Source organism: Oncorhynchus gorbuscha, linkage group LG18, assembly GCF_021184085.1.
Source record: "Oncorhynchus gorbuscha isolate QuinsamMale2020 ecotype Even-year linkage group LG18, OgorEven_v1.0, whole genome shotgun sequence".
Lineage (NCBI taxonomy): Eukaryota > Metazoa > Chordata > Actinopteri > Salmoniformes > Salmonidae > Oncorhynchus > Oncorhynchus gorbuscha.
The window spans coordinates 28,576,999-28,598,638 of NC_060190.1; the positions used below are offsets into that span (position 1 = coordinate 28,576,999).

Sequence of the window (21,640 nt, forward strand, 5' to 3'; positions counted from 1 at the left end):
AATAATGACGGTAAATCCCGGCCGTCTGACTCCCCAGTCTTTGACTTTATCTTTTGTGAACGTGTTACTGAGTTGTTTTACTAGTGGTTTTAGGTAGTTTGTGTTTAGTTACTCTGAAGGTTATCACTTGTCAACACTTTCCTGGACCACACAAAGGTAAAATGGATAAAAGTGTTTGCTAAATGGCATATATATATATACACATATACATATATATATACATATACACATATATACATATATATATATATATATATATATATATATATATATATATATATATATATATATATATATATATATATACATATATATATATATATATATATATATATATATATATATATATATATATATATATATACAGTACCAGTCAAATGTTTGGACACACCTACCCATTCAGGGATTTTTCTTTATTTTTACTATTTTCTACATAATAATAATAATAGTGAAGACATAAAAACTATGAAATAACACATGGAATCAAGTAGTAACCAAAAAAAGTGTTGAATAAATCTACATATATTTTATATTTGAGATTCATCAAAGTAGCCACCTTTTGCATTGATGACAGCTTTGCACACCACTCTTGGAATTCTCTCAACCAGCTTCACGAGGAATGCTTTTCCAACAGTCTTGAAAGAGTTCTCACATATGCCGAGCACTTGTTGGCTGCTTTTCCTTTGCTCTGCGGTCCAACTCATCCCAAACCATCTCAATTGGGTTGAGGTTGGGTGATTGTGGAGGCCAGGTCATCTGATGCAGCACCATCACTCTCCTTCTTGGTCAAATAGCCATTACACAGCCTGGAGGTGTGTTTTGGTCATTGTCCTGTTGAAAAATAAATGATAGTATACTGTGTATCACTGCAGAATACTGTGGTTGCCATGCTGGTTAAATAAATCACTGGCAGTGTCACCAGCAAAGCACCCCCACAACATCACACCTCCTCCATGATTCACGGTGGGAACCACACATGACGAGATCATCGATTCACCTACTCTGCATCTCACAGACACGGCAGTTGGAACCAAATACCTCAAATTTGGACTCGTCAGACCAAGACAGATATCCCCTTTTTTATTTAGTCAACACTTTTTTGGTTACAACATGATTCCATATGTTATTTCATAGTTTTGATGTCATCAATATTATTCCACAATGTAGAAAATAGTCAAAATAAAGAAAAACCCTTGAATGAGTAGGCTTGTCCAAACTTTTGACTGGTACTGTATATATATATATATATATATATATATATATATATATATATATATATATATAATTCTGCCATGGTGTGAGACTTTGACCTATCAAACCCAACCTTGAACTTCTTCCATCATATATTTTCTTAATCCATTCCCTATTCATCTGTTCCCTAGAATAGTAAACTATGTGGATGGAGATGATGAAGATATAGGGGCTTACATGCAAAATGCCTGTTCCCACTTCAAATGTTTGAAGATGCTGTAGATGCAGTTGAGTGCAGACTCAAAGGTGACAACCTCTCCCTCTCTGTCAATGCAATTCAATAAACTTTATTGACATGGGAAGTTAAAGCACTTTTTTTACATTGTCAAAGTAAACTCATAAGACAATAATATCTCCCTCCCCCTCTCTCACTCCTTGTCCAAACACACTCTCTTACCGATCAGTTCGATGCAGTTGAAAAAGCAGACAAGAGCAGACCCAAAGGATGACAAGCTCTCTTGCTCCCTCTTCAAGCCACCCTCCGATAGGTGAAGGTCCCTGGTGGGGTTGATGGGCTGCAGCCTGTAGTAGCAGGTATTGGACCGGGTCATGGTGGGCGTTCATTTGTTATTGTAACTCAGCAGCTGTGCATCATGCTCCCTAGAGCAGGTGGCAGCCTTGCAGGGGTGGTGGATGGGGGAGGAGGCAGGAGCATGTGGCATGTGTTTGCGTGGCTGGGGGAGGGAATGGGTGGGGGGTGGAAGGCTAGCTCTCAGCAACCAAATTAAATATCGTGTTTGCTAGAGAAACAACATATGAGGGCCTGGATGGGGTCCAATGCCAATCATTCCGTGCCTTCAATAGGTTGTTGTGTTGTAGAAAGGCAAGAAAGCAACACTCTATACATGGCACCAGGATGCCTCAAATAAATATTGGAAGTGTATGTGTTTTAGGCCTACGGCCATCTCTGTTGAATATACATTGTTATCAAATATTTTACATTTTAGTCATTTGTAGATGCTCTTATCCAGAACGACTTACAGTAATGAGTTCATAGATTTTTATACATTTTTCCGTAAATATTAATGTATTGATTAGCACATGTGATGGCGTGCATCTATGCTCACAACATGACCAAAATACAGCACCGAATCAATCTAAACATTCTCACCATGGATAAAATGTTGACAAGTAGCCTAATGACATTAAGACTACAATATATGACCTTTTTCCTTTGCCAAAAACCTAATGGATATCTTGATTTAAAAGAAATGGCTCCAAAGCAACAAAAAAAACATTTGGTCTAAACCGTGGATATGTGAGCAAGTGGTGGTCTATTCTGTCGTGACTCGCGTTAATCATTTCCAAAACACTGGTGTTCGTATTTCCCTGCTGTTACGACGGTGTAATAACGCAGCAGTGTATTTGCTTTTTGGCGAAAGGATTACAAATAGTCCCGCCCACTCAAATATTCAGCGCAATCTTGCTACAGTAGCAGCCTATGCCCCGTGATACCTGATGCAGTGTTACGAATCACAGCGAGCTTTTATCTTCATTGAGAAACAACAAGTCAATGCGAGATATCAATCGACGAGCATATATCATTTTAATTACAGTTGGCTCTGCCTTGAAACGTGCACACTGTCATTCAAAGTGCGAAGAGCATGGTCGGGATTCCGGGCGCTTTTCAATGTAAGTAGCCTAACTAAACTAGTATCTATGTAGGCTAATGCTGTGGGGTGGTATATGTTTTGGTGTTGTAAAATACACGCAACACGTGTTTGTGGGCGTTTTGGGGTATTATTATTTGGATTATTTGTATACTATCCTATGACAATGTGTGTGGATCAGATGCGCTAAAAATCAAAGATGGTGGATAAATGAAGATATATTACTTAGGTCGTTTACCATTGATTATAATTGTTCAGTTCCGGTCTACTTAACTGGGTCTGTCTCCCATAGACACCAATGCAATAGCAGCTGGGTTTGGTCTACGTAAATTAAAGGCAATGCACTAACCAGGAGAAAAGGGAAAATAAACAGGGGAGTGGGGTGTCTGGCTTCCTCTTCTGTCTCTGCTAATTTAAAGTGGCAGTCAGACTCATTTTCACCTCACCTCATTTAACAAAAGGCACATCTCAATAGGTAGTTAGGGGGTCCAGGTAAGTCGAGGGGGGGGGGCTTTCCTCTATTGTTATCTATTGTTCCTCAAGCAAGAGGGAGGCCGATGACATCACAACTTCCCATCAAACCAACTCATCTAACGCTCTACTCCTTGAGGTTTACACTTGTCTCTCAAAAACACGAAAAACATATTTTTTTTACCCTTTAGTGTGCGAACTTTACTATATTTATACTTGGGATATCACTTTTCAACAGGAAAAGTTCAAAAATCACATAAACCTGCGTCACCTACACCTGGGTCTCTCACACTCAGGAACAATGCGGAAACAGTCCAGGGTGTTTTGCAGCCTAATGTAATGTTATGATGTTGAGTATGCAGACATGTTCAATGGGACCAACATTTACCTAAATATTCACACATTTGGTGTCAATGCAAATGTGTCTCATTATTTCACTAATACATTGTTTTATTACCTCATAACTTTCATCGTAAGTCAACATAATCGACCGTTTTCATTCATTTCATGGTTAGATAATGACATTTTTGTAGCCTAACTTTAGGCCATTGTAACATGCATATCCTTCTGTTGTGAGCTTTGCCCTCGTATAGCTCATACTATCCTGCTATTATGCTCCAATTTGATTCAATAGCAGGGCCGCCACTCTAAATGTGCCTTTTCATTGGAGGATTTGGAATTAATCCACCAGGCAAAGTTTTGCACCATCTGGAGTTTACAGCTTTTCAAGACAATAACACCAGGCGGTCGAAAGACTGCCAATAGAGAACTCCCACTTGTCTACTTAGCCTGTGGGACAAAGGCACAGTCATGCAATGCAAGTGGGGTCGCCAGTTCTATCCAGAGCCTCAGGGCACAACTGTATCATTGTTTGACCCCGGGGGCCACCAATTCGTCTCCCTTTTTCCCCTAACGTCAGAATAACAAACGATGGCCTGACAAAGACAAGACAGTAATGATGATGATAATGATGATCATATTTTTTGTTACAGTAACCAGCAGGGAGCAGCAGAGCTCCTCTGGCAGCCGTGTTAGACCTGTAATCCTTTTATGGTTCTTAGTGTTCGGGGATTTTGGTCCAAAACGTTGACCGGGATACATGTTAAATTACATCTAGTTAGTACGTAGTTGTTGTAGTTTTTTTTATATGAAATGAACAGTTTTAGAGTATGGATGGGAGAGTGGTGACCTTCGTTGTCTTTGCTGGGAGTACACCATCACTGAGTAGTACACCATCACTGAGTAGTACACCATCACTGAGTAGTACACCATCACTGAGTAGTACACCATCACTGAGTAGTACACCATCACTCATGTTCTTTCTCAATCATTCCCCCAAATTGTTGCTGTTTTGTCTCTTGATTAAATTAAATCCACTTCAAAACATGTGGCCAAGTTGGACGCTCCTACAATTTCCCCCTTTTTCCTTCTTTCTTTCTCGCTTTTCTTTTTTTGTGTGAGCGAGTCAGATTCCAATCCCCTGACTTTTAAAAGGGAAATAAATTACAAAGCCCTGCAGGTTTGCATTAGGCTCCTAATTGAGTTTGGCTCGAGTGGCTCATCCGGGTTGCCAGATCTGGCCCCTTTGTGTTGTCGTGTGGGACAATTTCCCTGGCGCTGTGGAGAGAGAGGTGCCTGTAGCGGGGAGTGAGTCAGCCCAGCATCCTCATTTCCTCTCATGTGCTGCTCTCTCTGGTCTCCGAGTGGGTCTTTTCCACCAGTAACACCTGTTAATGCTTTACTGGGCCCCACGGTATTGCGCTGGCTGGGGGCTCATCCAGCTCCGTCGTCAGGCCCATCAGATTGGAGGAGGATTGCTCTAAGTCTGGCTCCCATTAACTATCAGAGGATGAATCTATGTTTGATTCAGAAACGCGGATGATTTGAGCGGGGTGGAATTGAATTGGGTTTGAGGTTTGACTCATCACTGATGGGCGATGGCATTTTGTTCAATGTGTGTGCACAGGCAGATCATTCTTAGACATTTGTGAAGTGTTGTTATGAGTGGAAACAACTTGAGCACACTTTCATGCTTAGTGTTGAGTAATATAAGGGTGCCTCGCTATTCCATAACCTCATCAATTAGAGCCACAACAAAAACAAATATTCTGTTCCAAAGTCTTCTATTCAGTAATGAGGTTCATAATCTATACTAAACTACTAAATACCAACTCCAAAAAGTCTAAATGAAAACAAACCTTTTACCCAAAATAAATCAATCTATTCCCTCACATCCATTTTGAAGTTCACCCATGTTTTGATAGCCATGACATCTACCCTAAATCTCCTCCACAAGGCTAAACACGACTCACTGACTCAATGGTTCTCCCTTGACAGTCCCTCATGTTGCGTGTTTTCATGAGATAGTCGCCGTCCATCCATGCTCCTTATTGACTGCTCCTTATTTCACAAACCCCTGTTACTTCAGCCTGTGAGGCAACCTAAAGTGAAGGAGAGAGAGACAGAAAGAGAGAGTGAGGGAGGGAGGAAGAAGAAAAAAAGAGGGGAGAGGAACGGATTAACTGTCAGGAGAATGTGAAGCTAATTGACGCCAGGTTCGCACAGCTGTTTCTTGTTGCTGTGCGCTGCACGGACCGGGTGGGAGGATTGGATCCAGATGTGGGCCCTGCTCTTCGGATCGCCCGCCAATAACAGTCCTCTGGAATGCCAGTCTACAGGAGACGAGACCTATTAGTGGGCCTGCGCTGGGGCGTGCTCCGCTCCTCTCCTCTCTCTGCTCCTCTGCTCCCCTCTCCATGTGAAACCCTTGGTTTGTTTTTCAGCAGACCGTCTTAAGATGATTACTTCTCAGGGGCTTTTTGTTATGGCGTTGAGTTGACTACAGGGCTCTCTTCGCAGAGCTGTTAACACTTCCATTTTGTTTTACTAACTAGCCTCATAATGTAGGCAGTGTCACTGTAGCCGCGTTACACATTGGTATTATATGACACATTCATGTGTTTGAAACCAGCTATGGGATTCGGAATATATTTAGCATATTTCTTAGGTGCTTTTGAAAGACCTTTGTGTCCTGCTGTGAAAAGTTTTTTTTTTTTTTCAAAACCGTCATTGGAAATGCATGTATCCTTTCTACCCAGCTGTATTTTCGGGCATTTGACTGGTGGGACGTGGGGGCCTTATTATATGCAGGCATTTATTTAGTCTCCTACTTTAAGAGGAGGACATTGACCGAGAACAAATGTACTAGTCACCCAGTAGTAAATTAGAGCGCTCACAGTGTAAAAAGGGAACTGAAAGGAACTTATCACCACATTATGCTTTTTTAATACCCGTTCTTCCCTCTTCCAGCCCAGACAAAGCCTCGTTCGGATTGGTTCCCCCTATTCTCCACGGCTTTCGGGGATATTCTACCCCTCTCGCTTACTCTCTCTCCTGGTCAATGGGGTTGGGGCTCAGCTGCAGTGGGCTTGTCAGCACCCAGAGGAGAGTTCAAATCCATGCTTGTATGAGTTTACCATTGAAGACTGATAGTACAATATGGACTGGTTTTCAAATGAGAAACTCAAGTTTGAACGTTGCTGCGAACCTTCTCTCGCAAAGCATTCTTTACATTGTCATAATCGGGAATATTGACGCAACACATCATTGGCTGTAAAAGAAAACATCAGCTCATGACAAAGAATGCGTAACACTGTCCAAGTCTGTCTTGTTATGTGCTTTAGAGCTCATGCTAACCTTTTCTGGCTAACCGGCTGACCTAAATCAAGACTTGCGTCATGAAGGCGGTTGATGAAAGATTCAGGAAAAGTCTCCCTTACAACTCTTCCCATGTGTCTCTGTTGTACGAGTGCTTTATGACTCCTCATACTATCTCATCAAACTGCACCCCATCCATCTCTGCTCTGTTTCCAGTCCTGCTGAGCTTCAGAGCCGCTCAGGGATGGAGGTCTGTTCCAGGTCTGTAATCATAAAGTCCTGATCCAGGATCAGTCTTTTAGATCATACTGAATGCAGTTCTTATTTTACTGACTTTGTCCCCGCGGGGAAATTTTGTTGCAGTGTCACATACACTTTTAAAGTGGCGTTTAAATACAAAACAAATTGACAATACAACTTTCATAACAGTTACATACCAATAACATGAGACTAGCCTGCTGGCCTTACTGGGTCGATAGGAACATTAGCCCAAGCTAGTTAGGATGGATATCACATCTGGCACAAATGATTGTCTAGTTTTATTTTTCCTGCCGAGGTGTGCCCTATACCTGCGCCCAGAGGGGAGTAGTTCAAAGTCCGGGTACAAATCAAATCACATTTATTTATATAGCCCTTCGAAAATCAGCTGATATCTCAAAGTGCTGTACAGAAAACCAGCCTAAAACCCCAAACAGCAAGCAATGCAGGTGTAGAAGCACGGTGGCTAGGAAAAACTCCCTAGAAAGGCCAAAACCTAGGAAGAAACCGAGAGAGGAACCAGGCTATGAGGGGTGGCCAGTCCTCTTCTGGCTGTGCCGGGTGGAGATTATAACAGAACATGGCCAAGATGTTCAAATGTTCATAAATGACCAGCATGGTCAAATAATAATAATCACAGTGGTTGTCGAGGGTGCAGCAAGTCAGCACCTCAGGAGTAAATGTCAGTTGGCTTTTCATAGCCGATCATTAAGAGTATCTCTACCACTCCTGCTGTCTCCAGAGAGTTGAAAACAGCAGGTCTGGGACAGGTAGCACGTCCGGGTACAGGGGGTGGCTTGGGTCTAAAATTATTTTGTGATCCTTGAAGTGGGGTTCTGACCTTAAAGATCTCATCCAGGCCTGTCTGTTTGACTCCAGGTACCTTGCTTGCCTTGGTGATAATCCTTCTCAGCATATTTCTCAGGCTGACAGTGGCTTTGCCAAACCAACAAACAATACAAAAAGTTAATACTCTCAATGAAAGATTTGTTAAACAGAGTCAGTAAAGTACAGTCAACATTAAAAGATCCCAGCTTTTTGAGAAAGCACAGTCTCTGTTGACTCTTTTTGTAGACCAGGTCTTATGGACAGGGGATACCTGATCCTAGATCAGCACTTATACTCTGAGATGCTTTATGAATACTGTTGTTGTGAAAGGAAACCCTACTGTTTTTCCGTTATTCACGTATCTCCAATTTACCAGACCAACTTGCTCTTGTTGGAATGTGATCTATTCAGACCTATACTATATATACAAAAGTATGTGGACACCCCTTCAAATGAGTGGATTTGGTTATTTCAGCCACACCCATTTCTGACATGTGTACAAAATCGAGTATACAGCCATACAATCTCTATAGACAAACATGGGCAGTAGAATGGCCTTACTGAAGAGGTCAGCGACTTTCAACGTGGCGCTGTCATAGGATGCCACCTTTCCAACAAGTCAGTTCATCAAATTTCTGCCCTGCTAGAGCTGCCCCGGTCAACTGTAAGTGCTGTTATTGTGAACTGGAAATGTCTAGGAGCATTAACGGCTCAGCCGTGAAGTGGTAGACCGCAAGCTCACAGCGCCGAGTGTTGAAGCGCGTAGTGCGTACAAATTGTTTCCTCGGTTCCAACACTCACTACCGAGTTCCAAACTGCCTCTGGAAGCAATTTCAGCACAATAACTTTTTGTCGGGAGGTTCATGAAATGGGTTTCCATGGTCCGAGCAGCCACACACAAGCCTAAACTCACCATGCGCAGTGCCAAGAGTTGGCTGGAGTGGTGTAAAGCTCGACACCATTGGACTCTGGAGCAGTGGAAACGCGTTCTCTGGAGGGATTAATCATGCTTCACCATCTAGCAGTCCGACGGACAAATCGGGTGTTGGCAGATGCCAGAAAAACATGCAGAGTGCCAACTGTAAAGTTTGGTGAAGGAGGATTAATGGTCTGGGTCTGTTTTCATGGTTTGAGGTAGGCCCCTTAGTTCCAGTAAAGAGAAATAATAATAATAATAATATGCCATTTAGCAGACGCTTTTATCCAAAGCGACTTACAGTCATCTTAACGCTACAGCATACAATGGCATTCTAGACGATTCTGAGCTTCCAACTTTGTGGCAACAGTTTGGGGAAGGCCCTTTCCTGTTTCAGCATGACAATGCCTCCGTGCACAAAGCGAGGTCCATGCAGAAATTGTTTGTCGAGAAGAACTGTCGGTGTGGAAGAACTTGTCCTGCACAGAGCCCTGACCTCAACCCGATCAAACACCTTTGGGATGAATTGGAATGCAGACTGCAAGCCCAGCCTAATCGCCCAACATCAGTGCCCGACATCACTAATGCTCTTGTGGCTGAATGAAAGCAAGTCCCCGCAGCAATGTTTCAACATCTAGTGGAAAGCCTTCCCAGAAGAGTGGAGGCTGTTATAGCAGCAAAGGGGGGACCAACTCCATGTTAATGCCCATGATTTTAGAATGAGACGTTCGACGAGCAGGTGTCCACATACTTTTGGTCATGTAGTGTACGTGATGTTTATGTCTCTTTCCTCTAGTAGTGTTTTTTGTTAGATTTCCTCTCATAGTCACAAAGCCGAGGCAGATGGGCTCATCATCCTCAATCTGGGGTGTTTGGTTCTCTCTCGCTCTCTTTAACACACAGACACACACACACACACCTTGGAGGGGAGCGCACCTTCGATAAGCCTAAACATCCCTGCGACTGAACATTGAGTAAGGCAAAGGCATGTCTGTGTGTGTGTGTGTGTGTGTGTGTGTGTGTATGCGTGTGTGTTTGGGCTATACCCCAGAGTCCTTATCTAGCCAAGCTGTAATTGAGCCCTTCACAAATCCCCCCCGCAGGCTCTATCTCTGCTTGGCCAGGTGTTACCAATGTAACCCTCCAGACGAGCCACCTGCATAACACACTACGCAGGTGTGGCCGTCGCCAGGCAAGAGCACAACACAGCTGCTCCAGCCCGGGGGATAACTAGGTTATTATGGGATCAACTGCAGGTGGAGGAAGAAACACACACACACACACATACAAAATATCTACACACACACACACAGTAACCGAACACCCCAATGAGATGAGAGGTCTTTGGCTGGCAATGTCAAAGCACGCCTTTGAATCCAAAAGATGAGGACTTTCTCTTTCCCGGGCCCCCGTGTTGACGTACGTTTCATTTCACCTGTCTATTGTTTCGTCTCTGACATGACAGGAACAATAAAGTTCTTTGTAGGTCTGAAAGTGGCACTATTGTCAGGTCCTTCCTGCAAGCACAATGGATGACAAACCACCATCTTGGAATGAAGCTCAGGTTAAAACCATTTAATATTAAGAGGAATGCGGTTCGTGCTTTTGATTTTTTTTAACTTGCCCTACTGCCATGTCAGACGTGCCCATTGCAAAATGTCTGTTCCCTATAAAAAGCAGTAGCAAAGTCACCATTGTTTTACAAGGTGGCTGTTAAGTACATTAATGCACTGTGCTCATGTTAACCGTAGACTTCAAATGACTTATAACACTGTAGGTGTAGACAATAAGAAACTAAGAACGCAGTATGCGTGTTGTATATGTTACTAGGCTATACCATAGAAAAAAGGCTTTATGCCTGCATACTGTATGAATGAAAGCAACAGTATCGCCATAGAAAGCATGCACATTGCACTCCGACTGTCAGTCTGGCATTTTTTGCTTCTAAGCAGTTGTTTATGTGCTGAGAATTTGGTACGGTTGGCAGAGCAGGCCAAACTTCAAGAGATCTCTCGCTGCCTTGTACACTTTAATGATTAGAATACTGTAAGTAAGGGCATGTAAGGAAGGCTTTAGCTATATATGGAGTCAGCCACGGATAGCCCGATTGGTTTATCTGGTGCACGGTTTAACTGGAGAGAAAAGGAGAAGGTGGTTATTGAATATCGTTTAACAGAGTTATTGGAGAAAAGGTTTGGCGTCTGTCCCACACTTGGCCTTCCTCTGTGGAAACTTAGGGAAGATGCAGCCAAGTGAGCGTGTGACCCACCTCTCATAAATTCTTAGCGTGTGTGCACACACACACGCGCTCTCTCTCACAACCACACACACACACTCGCACATTAACACACCACATGCACAGTTGCACACACAGGCACTCGAAAGCACAGTCCTCCCTTCTCCAACCAAAGTGTAACAAGAGATCTGACGGTTTTCCATGGGTGAGTAGGCGGGTCAGGCCTTACTTAAACTAATCGCTCCCAGCAGTGTTGAATAGCCAGACACTCTGGAGCCGTGGGCTGAGGTTTTGGAATGCCACTGCCGGCTCAATGCCTGCCTTTCATCGAGAGCAAGGGAGAGAAGGAGAGAGAGGGAACAAGAAGGGGGGGGGGTGAGAGAGAGAAAAAAGGGACCCATTTGTTATTGGTGATATAGGAGTGTCTGAAAAGGAGGGTACAATAGCTCATGGGGGGTAAGGTGGAGCTTGGGGGTAATGGAGGGGAGGGGGTAAAGTAGCAGTCAATGGATTTTCTTGTGTTTTCGCTATGAGAGCCCCCCACCCCCACCCATTTGATTTTAATATCCCCAGGATGATATGCGAACGAGCCTTTGAGTGAATCGATAGCTTTGAATTGAGTTGCTGCAAAGAGGGGGGAGACGAGGCCGAGAAGACTTCACATGGCCTGTTCTGATTTTATACCATTATTGTGCTGAGTATGCAGCGAATAAAATAGTCCCCGAGATTTTAGCGTGTGACCATACCACTGCCAAGCATCTTATTTATTTAGCATGTTTTTCCTTCACTGCTTAATGACCGTACCAGACATGGAGAAAATGATTATGTCTCCCGTCAAGTTGTCTCCCTACAGCAGATGTAATGGGAAATATGGCATTAAAAGATCAAACGGGACTGCGGAAAAGCAGAGGAGAGAGAGAGTGAGACGCAGAGATTCAGGTGCATTGTGCTTTCATTGATTCCAAAGGAACTCCTGTGGGCTGAGATATGGTGAGTGGGAGGCAAGCCAAGGAGCAAGCTGTTTTGGCTGGCTCTCAAGCCTGTGAATGACGAAAGACAAGCGTGGCCTCCAACAGACGTACACAATAACACACACACACACAAATACTCACAGGTGTCTACTTAAAACAATGTGTGGGGGGAGGGGGATGGGTCATTTACGGCTGAAAGAAAAAGACACTTTGCAGCATCCCAGTGTTGTTGACTTCCTACACGGATCTCAATTTGGCTAGCGTTAGCATGTTTGCGCAGCATTGCAAATGAAGTTAATGAATCATTTAAGTCGCGTGGTTTATAGAAAATGCATTTGCAAACACTCAAGCTGCCTTGTTTGTTTAATTCCCGAGTAGGCTACCTTGTGTGTCTGTCTCTCTGTCATTAGCATGTTTACTACGCATTAACGTTCATGACGCCATTATCACCAATGTTATTTAAGTAATTGCTGCTGCCTCCCCCCTGCATGCTTCTCAAACTTTTGTTATCTAAAATTTTCTTGAATGGCTTCGTATGCTAATACAGCACGACACTTGACTGAAGCCGTCACAGATGTAAACCATACGTAGCGCTAATGCTAATACATCAGCCGTTGATTGCATTCAGATCATTCGTGTGTCGCCTTAGCACAATGGGGCTCCTGGGGATCCTGTTGCGTTGTGCTGCTTGGTAGCTTTCTCTCGCACTGATAAGAGCAGGCCCAAAGTGCTGTTGGGCTAGCCCCAGCTTTGTTGCCCTTGGGGGCATGTTAAAAGCCTAGAGATAATTGCCCATTTAAGAAGCAAGGTTCTCCTACCCCAGCCCCCCCCCACTCCTTTGAGATGGAGCCTCCCATCAGCGCTACCACAGCCATTCATGAGGCTACGTGGCCACCTTTTGTGATGATAATGACACCTTTCAGTAGTCACCTCAGCTGACCGGGGTTGGCTGTGTTTTCCTAGCACAAGGTGGTGCGAGTGTAAATTGTGTGTAAAGACTTTTGGGTTCGCTCCAAGAGGGGAGTATGACTGTTTGTGTCTAGGTCTTTCACTGAATGACACTGAACCACACAACATATTTCATCCCCGATAAGTACATTTGGGTAATGTGACTATGGTCATGATGGGGTATTGATTGTCTCTGCTAGCGATTCATATTTTCCGCTAGGATATTCATATAATACCGCAAAAAAAAAATGTAAGTGCCCATTTAAAGCATTTAAATCCAAGATATGGTCACTATGCCAGGGTTCTCCCAAAATGAGAGGGGCGCTGGGCCACACTGCTGTCTTGGCTGCTTCACTTATGTAAAGATTTAACAGCAGATGAAAGGGATATTTAGTAATGATAGAGTAACTTTGATCGCCAATGACATTGTTGTGAATTTCGAAACAGGCCGTTCACAAATTCTGAGCGTTATGTTCCTCAATTAATTCAGTGCATTTTACTAGTAGGCCTGGGGCATCTCGACACAGAGCGCGCTCAGGACGCAACCCGAGTAGGCTACAGAGTCGTCGAATCTTACAAACTTTGTAACGGCAGTCAAACAAAAGTAAAATGACCAAAGTTGCTAAACTTGCTAAATAACCTCAAAAAATGACAGAATATCTCATCAGCTCATAAAATAAAATAATCCATATCTAATTGCATCCCATTTGTTGATCGCACATTCTCTACCCAAGCTCTTATATGGGCAGCAATACAAGACAGCGCAGAGATGCGGGGCAAATGTTTTAGCTGTATTTTTTTAAATGCATAGTCGAAACGTGCTTTGATAATGCAACCTATGGATTACAGAGTAAAGTTAGGCATTTTCATGCAAGACGGGAGTCACGATTTGGGGTATCAGTGGGATTGGGATGATAGGAAAATAGCAGAGTTGTGGACTCATGTTTGATGACTTGAGACTCACCTTGATAGAAAATAACTTGGACTTGGAGACTCAAGACTCAGGACTTGACTTTGACTTGAGACTGATGACTTGTAATTGTCTGGACAGGTTTTTTGTCATATTTTGCCAGTCATTTTGTGGCACAGAGTCGACCTGGATGACGACATGCAGCCAGAGACAGTAGTCACAGCTTTGCCTTTGCAAAATAACCTGCAACAGATTGGCTAGTGAAATGCACACTCTGCCGTCTGATTGGACTGTCAATCAACACAGGTTAGGTGAGCTAGCGAACAGATTGCTGATTTGCAGTCAGTTATAGGATCGGGTGCAGCGCGAACATCAAATTGTAGGGAGAGATGATTACCATAATAAATATGCAGCAATTTTTTTTTGTTTAATGGGGGATCAAGAACATTATTAACTGTTGACTTTGTAAGTTCACCAGCAATGTGGCAACAATTACTAGCATAGGTATGTACAAATTGCTTGAAATTGATCATTAACTTATGCAGCTTGCAGGTAGAAGTTGTACGCCATGCTTAGCTTGTACACCATGCTTAGCTAAATGTTCCTGATCATCTAATAGATGAGCAAACTAGAATAAAGATGATCATTAGCCCTCACGTCAACGTTCCCCAGCCTAATTGTTACCAAATATCCAAACGGAGATACAGTGGTGAATACAAAACAAAAAAATCTGATAATGATTGAATTACCTAGATGAGTCTCCCACGCTCGTCTCAACACCGTGCGATGGCGCTATCCCAATCAAAACGGCGCTGGGGAAATATAATCTAGGTGACCACATACATTTAAATGAGTAAAACGGTTGGATATGACTTTGGCCGTTTCAGTATAAACAAGAATTTGATACATGCCTTCAATTGCATTATCCTACTTTATTCCAATATTTTCATCATTCAGTTGATCATAACGAAGGTGAGTTATGAGTTATGGCTGTTTCCTTGTCTCCTCACTCCGCTGCCGCCCGCCTCTGCCTCTTTGTTCTCAACACCAGTTTAAATCAATACAGCCTTTTTTCCGGACTCATTTAATTTCTGGGATCTCGTACCAGGCCTGGGCTCGGGCTTCAGATCACCGGGCTTGAGTCGGACCGGGATGGCATTTTCAGTTCTGATTAGAACTCTTTAACTGCATTCGGGTCTAGTGTGCAGTCCGGCAGTGTCAATCATTCATGTCCTTTGAATTTATGGTGACTTTGTGTAAATACTCTATTCTAAAGGTTTCTAAGCAACAACCAGTTTGGATGTGCTGTTAATGTGCTTTTTTATTTATTTTTTTACAATCTGCTGCTGTGCATCTTGTGTATTTTGTGTTATTGCATTAGTGCAACATTGGGGGAAATGTTGTAGGCTAATTTCCCGGGTTTTGTCATCAAAAATATCAGGAAATGTAGAGTGGTCCCGGGAGTGTCCCAGGAACCGGTGTTAATCCCTAGTCTCTGCTCAATAGTGAAGGGAATTGTGTCATTTTCACTGATATTGGGTCCCCCAAAATATGATCACTTAACGAGGTGTGACCACAATGTCCCCTTTTCCCTCTCCCACCTGGACAAGAGGAACATCTACTGTACGTGATAATGCTGTTCATTGACTATAGCTCAGTGTTCAACACCATAGTACCCTCATCACTAAGCTCAGGACCCTAGGACTGAACACCTCCCTCTGAAACTGGACCCTGCACTTCTTGATGGACCACCTCCAGATGGTGAGGGTAGGCAACAACACAGGCCCCTCAGGGGTGAGTGCTTAGTCCCCTCCTGTACTCCCTGTTCACACACGACTGCGTGGCCAAGCATGACTCCAACACCATCATTAATTTTGCTGACGAAACAACGGTGGTTGGCCTGACCACCGATGACGATGAGAAAGCCTATTAGGGAGGAGGTCAGTGACCTGGCTGTGTGGTGCCAGGACAATAACCTCTCCCTCAACAAGACAAAGAAGCCGATTGTCGATTCCAGGAAACGGAGGGCCTTTCGCACCCCCATCCACATTGATGGGGCTGTAGTGGAGCGGGTCTATAGCTTCAAGTTCCTCGGTGTCCACATCACTTAGGAATTAACATTGTCCGCACACACCAACACAGTCGCGAAGAAGGCACGCCAACGCCTGTTCCCCCTTAGGAGGCTGAAAAGTGTCAGCATGGACCCTCAGATCCTAAAAGAGTTATACAGCTGCACCACTGATAGCATCTTGACTGGCTGCATCACTGCTTGGTAAGGCAACTGCTTAGCATCCGACCGCAAGGCGCTATAGAGGGTAGAGGTCGACCGATTAATCGGAATGGCCGATTAATTATGGCCGATTTCAAGTTTTCATAACAATCGGAAATCGATATTTTTGGACACCGATTTAAAAAAATATTTTTTTATTTTTTACACCTTTATTTAACTAGGCAAGTCAGTTAATAACACATTCTTATTTTCAATGATGGTCTAGGAACAGTGGGTTAACTGCCTTGTTCAGGGGCAGAACAACAGATTTTTACCTTGTCAGCTCGGGGGATTCAATCTTGCAACCTTACAGTTAACTCATCCAATGCTCTAACCACCTGATTACATTGCACTCCACAAGGAGACTGCCTGTTACGCAAATGCAGTAAGCCAACGTAAGTTGCTAGCTAGCATTAAACTTATCTTATAAAAAACAATCAATCATAATCACTAGTTAACTACATGGTTGATGATATTACTAGTTTATCTAGTTTGTCCTGCGTTGCATATAATCCTCAATATTGAAGGTTGTGCAATGTAACAGGAATATTTAGACTTATGGATGCCACCCGTTAGATAAAACGGTTCCGTATTTCACTGAAAGAATAAACGTCTTGTTTTCGAGATGATAGTTTCCGGATTCGGCCATATTAATGACCAAAGGCTCGTATTTGTGTGTGTTATCATGTTATAACTAAGTCTATGATTTGATAAAGCAGTCTGACTGAGCGATGGTAGGCAGCAGCAGGCTCCTAAGCATTCATTCAAACAGCACTTTTGTGCGTTTGCCAGTAGCTGTTTATGACTTCAAGCCTATTCACTCCCGAGATTAGGCTGGTGTAACCGATGTGAAATGGCTAGCTAGTTAGAGGGGGGGCGCGCTAATAGCGTTTCAAACGTCACTCGCTCTGAGACTTGGAGTGGTTGTTTCCCTTGCTCTACATGGGTAACACTGCTTCGAGGGTGGCTGTTGTCGTTGTGTTCCTGGTTTGAGCCCAGGTAGGAGCGAGGAGAGGGACGAAGGCTATACTGTTACACTGGCAATACTAAAGTGCCTATAAGAACATACAATCGTCAAAGGTTAATGAAATACAAATGGTATAGAGAGAAATAGTTTCTATAATTCCTATAATAACTACAACCTAAAACTTCTTACCTGGGAATATTGAAGACTCATGTTAAAAGGAACCACCAGCTTTCATATGTTCTCATGTTCCGAGCAAGGAACTTAAACGTTAGCTTTCTTACATGGCACATATTGCACTTTTACTTTCTTCTCCAAAACTTTGTTTTTGCATTATTTAAACCAAATTGAACATGTTTAATTATTTATTGGAGGCTAGATTGATTTTATTTATGTATTATATTAAGTTAAAATAAGTGTTAATTCAGTATTGTTGTAATTGTCATTATTACAAATAAATAAAAAATACATATTTTTTTATTTTTAAATCGGCCGCTTAATCGGTGTCAGCTTTTTTTGGTCCTCCAATAATTGGCATCGGCGTTGAAAAATCATAATCGTCGACCTCTAATAGAGGGTAGTGCATACGACCCGGTACATCACTGGGGCCAAGCTCCCTGCCATCCAGGATCTCTATACCAGGTGGTGTCAGAGAAAGGACATAAAAATGGTCAAAACTCCAGACACGCAAGTCATACTGTTCTCTCTGCTACTGCACAGCAAGCGGTACCAATCCACCAAGTCTGGAACCAACAGGACCCTGAACAGCTTATACCACCATAAGACTGCTAGTTAGTTAAATAGTTAACCAATAGCGACCCGGACTATCTGCATTGACCCTAATTTGACTCATCACATACGCTGCTGCTACTGTTTATCTATCCTGTTGCCTAGTCACAGTATCCCTACCTATGTGTACATATCTACCTCAATGACCTCGTATCCCTGCACATCGACTCGGTACTGGTACCCCGTGTATACAGCCAAGTTATCGTTACTCATTGTGTATTTATTCCTTGTGTTATTATTTTTCTATTATTTCTATTGGTTTCTCTCTGCATTGTTGTGAAGGGCCCGTAAGTAAGCAACTCACTTCACTGTTAGTCTACACCTTTTGCCTTACGAAGCAGGTGAGACACACACACACACACACAGGCACACACGCTCCAAATGGTCAAGGTATTGGCCCTACACATCTGTATCCATTCGACCCGTAGCTGTATTGTATGAGTTCATTGTGGAGGCCACAATCCTCCTCCTATTCCCCTCACTCACACAACAAGCTATCCATCACAAGGTGTAATTAGTGAGTGGGTGAGGTAATGATTATATATTTCTCCCTCTACCCTTTAGACCCTCCAAACATCCAAACTCCCCAAGCTCCTCGTTCCTCCCACCTCTGGACTACAGGAGAGTGCCGGTGCTGTCGTTTAAGCACTCTGTTTATTTTTCTAAAAGTAGATGTTCGGAGAGAGAGAGAGAGAGAGAGCGTGTGAACAGAAACAGATGCTCGAGGTTCACTGGGGTGTCTCATTTTGTGGGCAGCTAGCAACGTCCCCTTTTCCTTTTTTCTCAGTCTCGGCCGCATAGCCTAGCACAATGGTTAACAGCTGTGGGAGACTGCATGAAGGAGCTAAAGCAATTCCATACCGCTTCCAATATTGACTTTCCCCCTTAAAAAATGACTTCATAAGTGTATGCTTTGCTTTCTCCCTCTATGGGATTGATTATGGCCAAATCCATAGACAGTTCAGACGGTATGCGTGGCAGAGAAAGCTAAAGGCTAAGTAAGAATGGTTGGTTGGTGTGTGTTATCTGAATTAAGGGCTAGCTAGCATGGACACACTGACCTGTAGGGCTGGGTTTGGGTTTATCATCTGCAGAGCACCCGCAGTCAGTGCTGCACCTCCTGTTCCCTCTGCCACGGCCACCTGGCCCTCTCTCCCTTGGCCAGATGCACTCTCTAAATGTATCAGTCCAAGGATATCAAATAAAGCTGTGCTGTGCGTGTGTGTGTCTGCTCTTGGCTCAGTTGCCTCGTTTTAACCTGCAGTATCAGCTGAACCTTGGGAGGCAATTAGGATCTGTGTGTGTGTGTGTGTGTGTGTGTGTGTGTGTGTGTGTGTGTGTGTGTGTGTGTGTGTGTGTGTGTGTGTGTGTGTGTGTGTGTGTGTGTGTGTGTGTGTGTGTGTGTGTGTGTGTGTGTGTGTGTGTGTGTGTGTGTGTACAAGGACGGGTTATATCACGTCTTAATGAACTGTTAGTGTTTGTCTTGGACTGCTGTTTGTTTGTTTGTTTGTTTGTTTGAGCACTTGTGTGCTATTTAGAGTACTCCTGTCTGGAGCCTTGAAATGCCTTGATTATGTGTACGTGGTTTGCCAGTTGTCAATTATAGAGCCTAATCATTGACTCACCACAGAATTAGAAGGAACTCAGTCTTGACAATCTAAAAATCTGCATTATAATTATATTTTTAGAGGTTTCATTCCCCCCCAAAATGTTGGTGAAAAGAAAAACCATCCACTTTCTACGATTTGTATCTGCCTTTCTCTCTTGTACTGTCGATAAATCAGTTGCTGGCTTAAATTTAACTCAGTGAAGCTTGAGGACAAGAGGTTGCATTCATCTCCCCTCAAGTGTCCACACACTGGATTCAATGGCCTACCAGACTGCATTAAGGTGGTGAAACAAAAAGAGAGCCAAAGAAAGAAAAAGGGCCACAGAGGGGGTATAAAACATTGTGAGAGCCCCACTCTTGAAGGGGGGTATAGAGGAAAGTAATGCCCCCCCCCCCCCTTACTTGTCACAGCCTTTGTGTAGCCTGAAGGTGCCAGTACAATTAGTTATGTTAATCACGAGGTCCGTCGGTAAATACATTAAATAGGGGGGACGTGGCCTTGTCGGTGACATCAGCCCAGCAGACTGTGCCTGGAAAAAGAGGAGAGAGTCTGTGGGAAAAGGGGGGAGGAGTCAGAGAGACAGACAGACAGACGGAGGGCGAGAGAGAGAGAAAGAGAGCGGTTCACACAGCAGAGAGAGAGGTAGAGCGCGAACACACAGTGTGTGTGACAGAGAGAGAGAGCAGTGACAAAGCGAGAGCAAGAGAACAGGCACAGAGCGAGAGAGAACGAACAGAGCAAGAGAGAGCGAGAACGCACAGTGCTGGACTGCCTGGATATCCTCTTCCATCTGGGAGCCATCTGTGTTTCTTTGGCTTTGGACTCGGCCACACTGGTGCTCACATATGTGGGAACGCAAACACATGCCTGACATATGAAGGCGTGGAGAGGGAGAGAAGACAAAGATAAGAAAGCAAAAGGCACCCCAGCTAAATTAGGACCGACAAGAGCCGACTCTGCTAGGGTGGAGGTAAAAACATATTCCTTCACTTTCTCGTGTGCGCCAAGTGCATTTTCTATTGTTGTGGCATTTAAATGTGTCTCTGTATGCGCGTCGGCGTGTTCAGGGTGTGATTGAAGGAGAGCGTGTGTGCTTTGTCTACCCAATTAGCCTCTGTACAGATGGCGCATCATCCCCCTTTTCTTATCTTCTCATCTCTTTAGCATTGTCTGCCAAGGGAAGAGAGGGATATGCACATGGCTGAGTTAGCTTAGCACCAGAAAACTGCTGCCGTTTGAGACCAATTGTCAGCTCCGTGTTGCAAATGTCTGTTTGTTATGGCATTGGGTCTGGTTTTGAATTGGAACGGACACTGTAAACGCAGGACTACTTACTAATCGGAGGTTGCTTTGGTCGTTCACGTATTTTCCCAGGCGGATGGTAGTCTTGTTTTAAAATTTGTTGTTGTTTTTGAGTGACAAGTGCTAATTTGCTTGTGGGCTGTACTGTCGGGCTATTCCATGCGTTTTAGAGGTTAACCAAATGAACGCTTATGTTGAGGTGAGGCTTGGGTGACTATGACGCGTCGGTGACGATTTAAGGATATTGCGATCTTTCATGCTTTCCTTATCCTTAAACATGTACCTGGCAACACGTTGTTAATGAAGAGTACTGTCCAGAGTAGGGCACTCCAGCCCTGTTCATAGAGAGCTACCCTCCTGTAGGTGTTCAATCCAACCCCAGTTGTAACTAACCTGATTCATCTTATCAACCAGCTAATTATTAGAATCGGGTGCACTAGATCAGGGTTGGAGTGAACCTATAGGACGGTAGCTCTCCAGGAACAGGGTTGGAGAGCCATGGCCCAGAGAATACTTTTGTTGCTGACACTGTGTGCAAGGCTCACACTTTTCCATAGCTAATAATGAATTGAAATCGTTAGCAACTCAAGTACATACCTAGTACATGTATTATAGTGTAGGGCAAGCTATATATTTTTCAAGAAGAGCTC

General features: G+C 43.6%; 1 protein-coding gene across 1 annotated transcript in view; it reads left to right on the forward strand.

Annotated features, from left to right (window-relative positions):
* The first annotated feature begins 2,679 nt into the window (after positions 1–2,679).
* Positions 2,680–21,640, forward strand: part of LOC124003288 (protein CBFA2T2-like) — a 52,019-nt gene continuing 33,058 nt past the window's right edge. The window contains 1 exon segment of the mRNA XM_046311406.1: positions 2,680–2,883. Within this exon segment, the coding sequence (XP_046167362.1) occupies positions 2,856–2,883 (28 nt within the window). The 5' untranslated portion in view covers positions 2,680–2,855.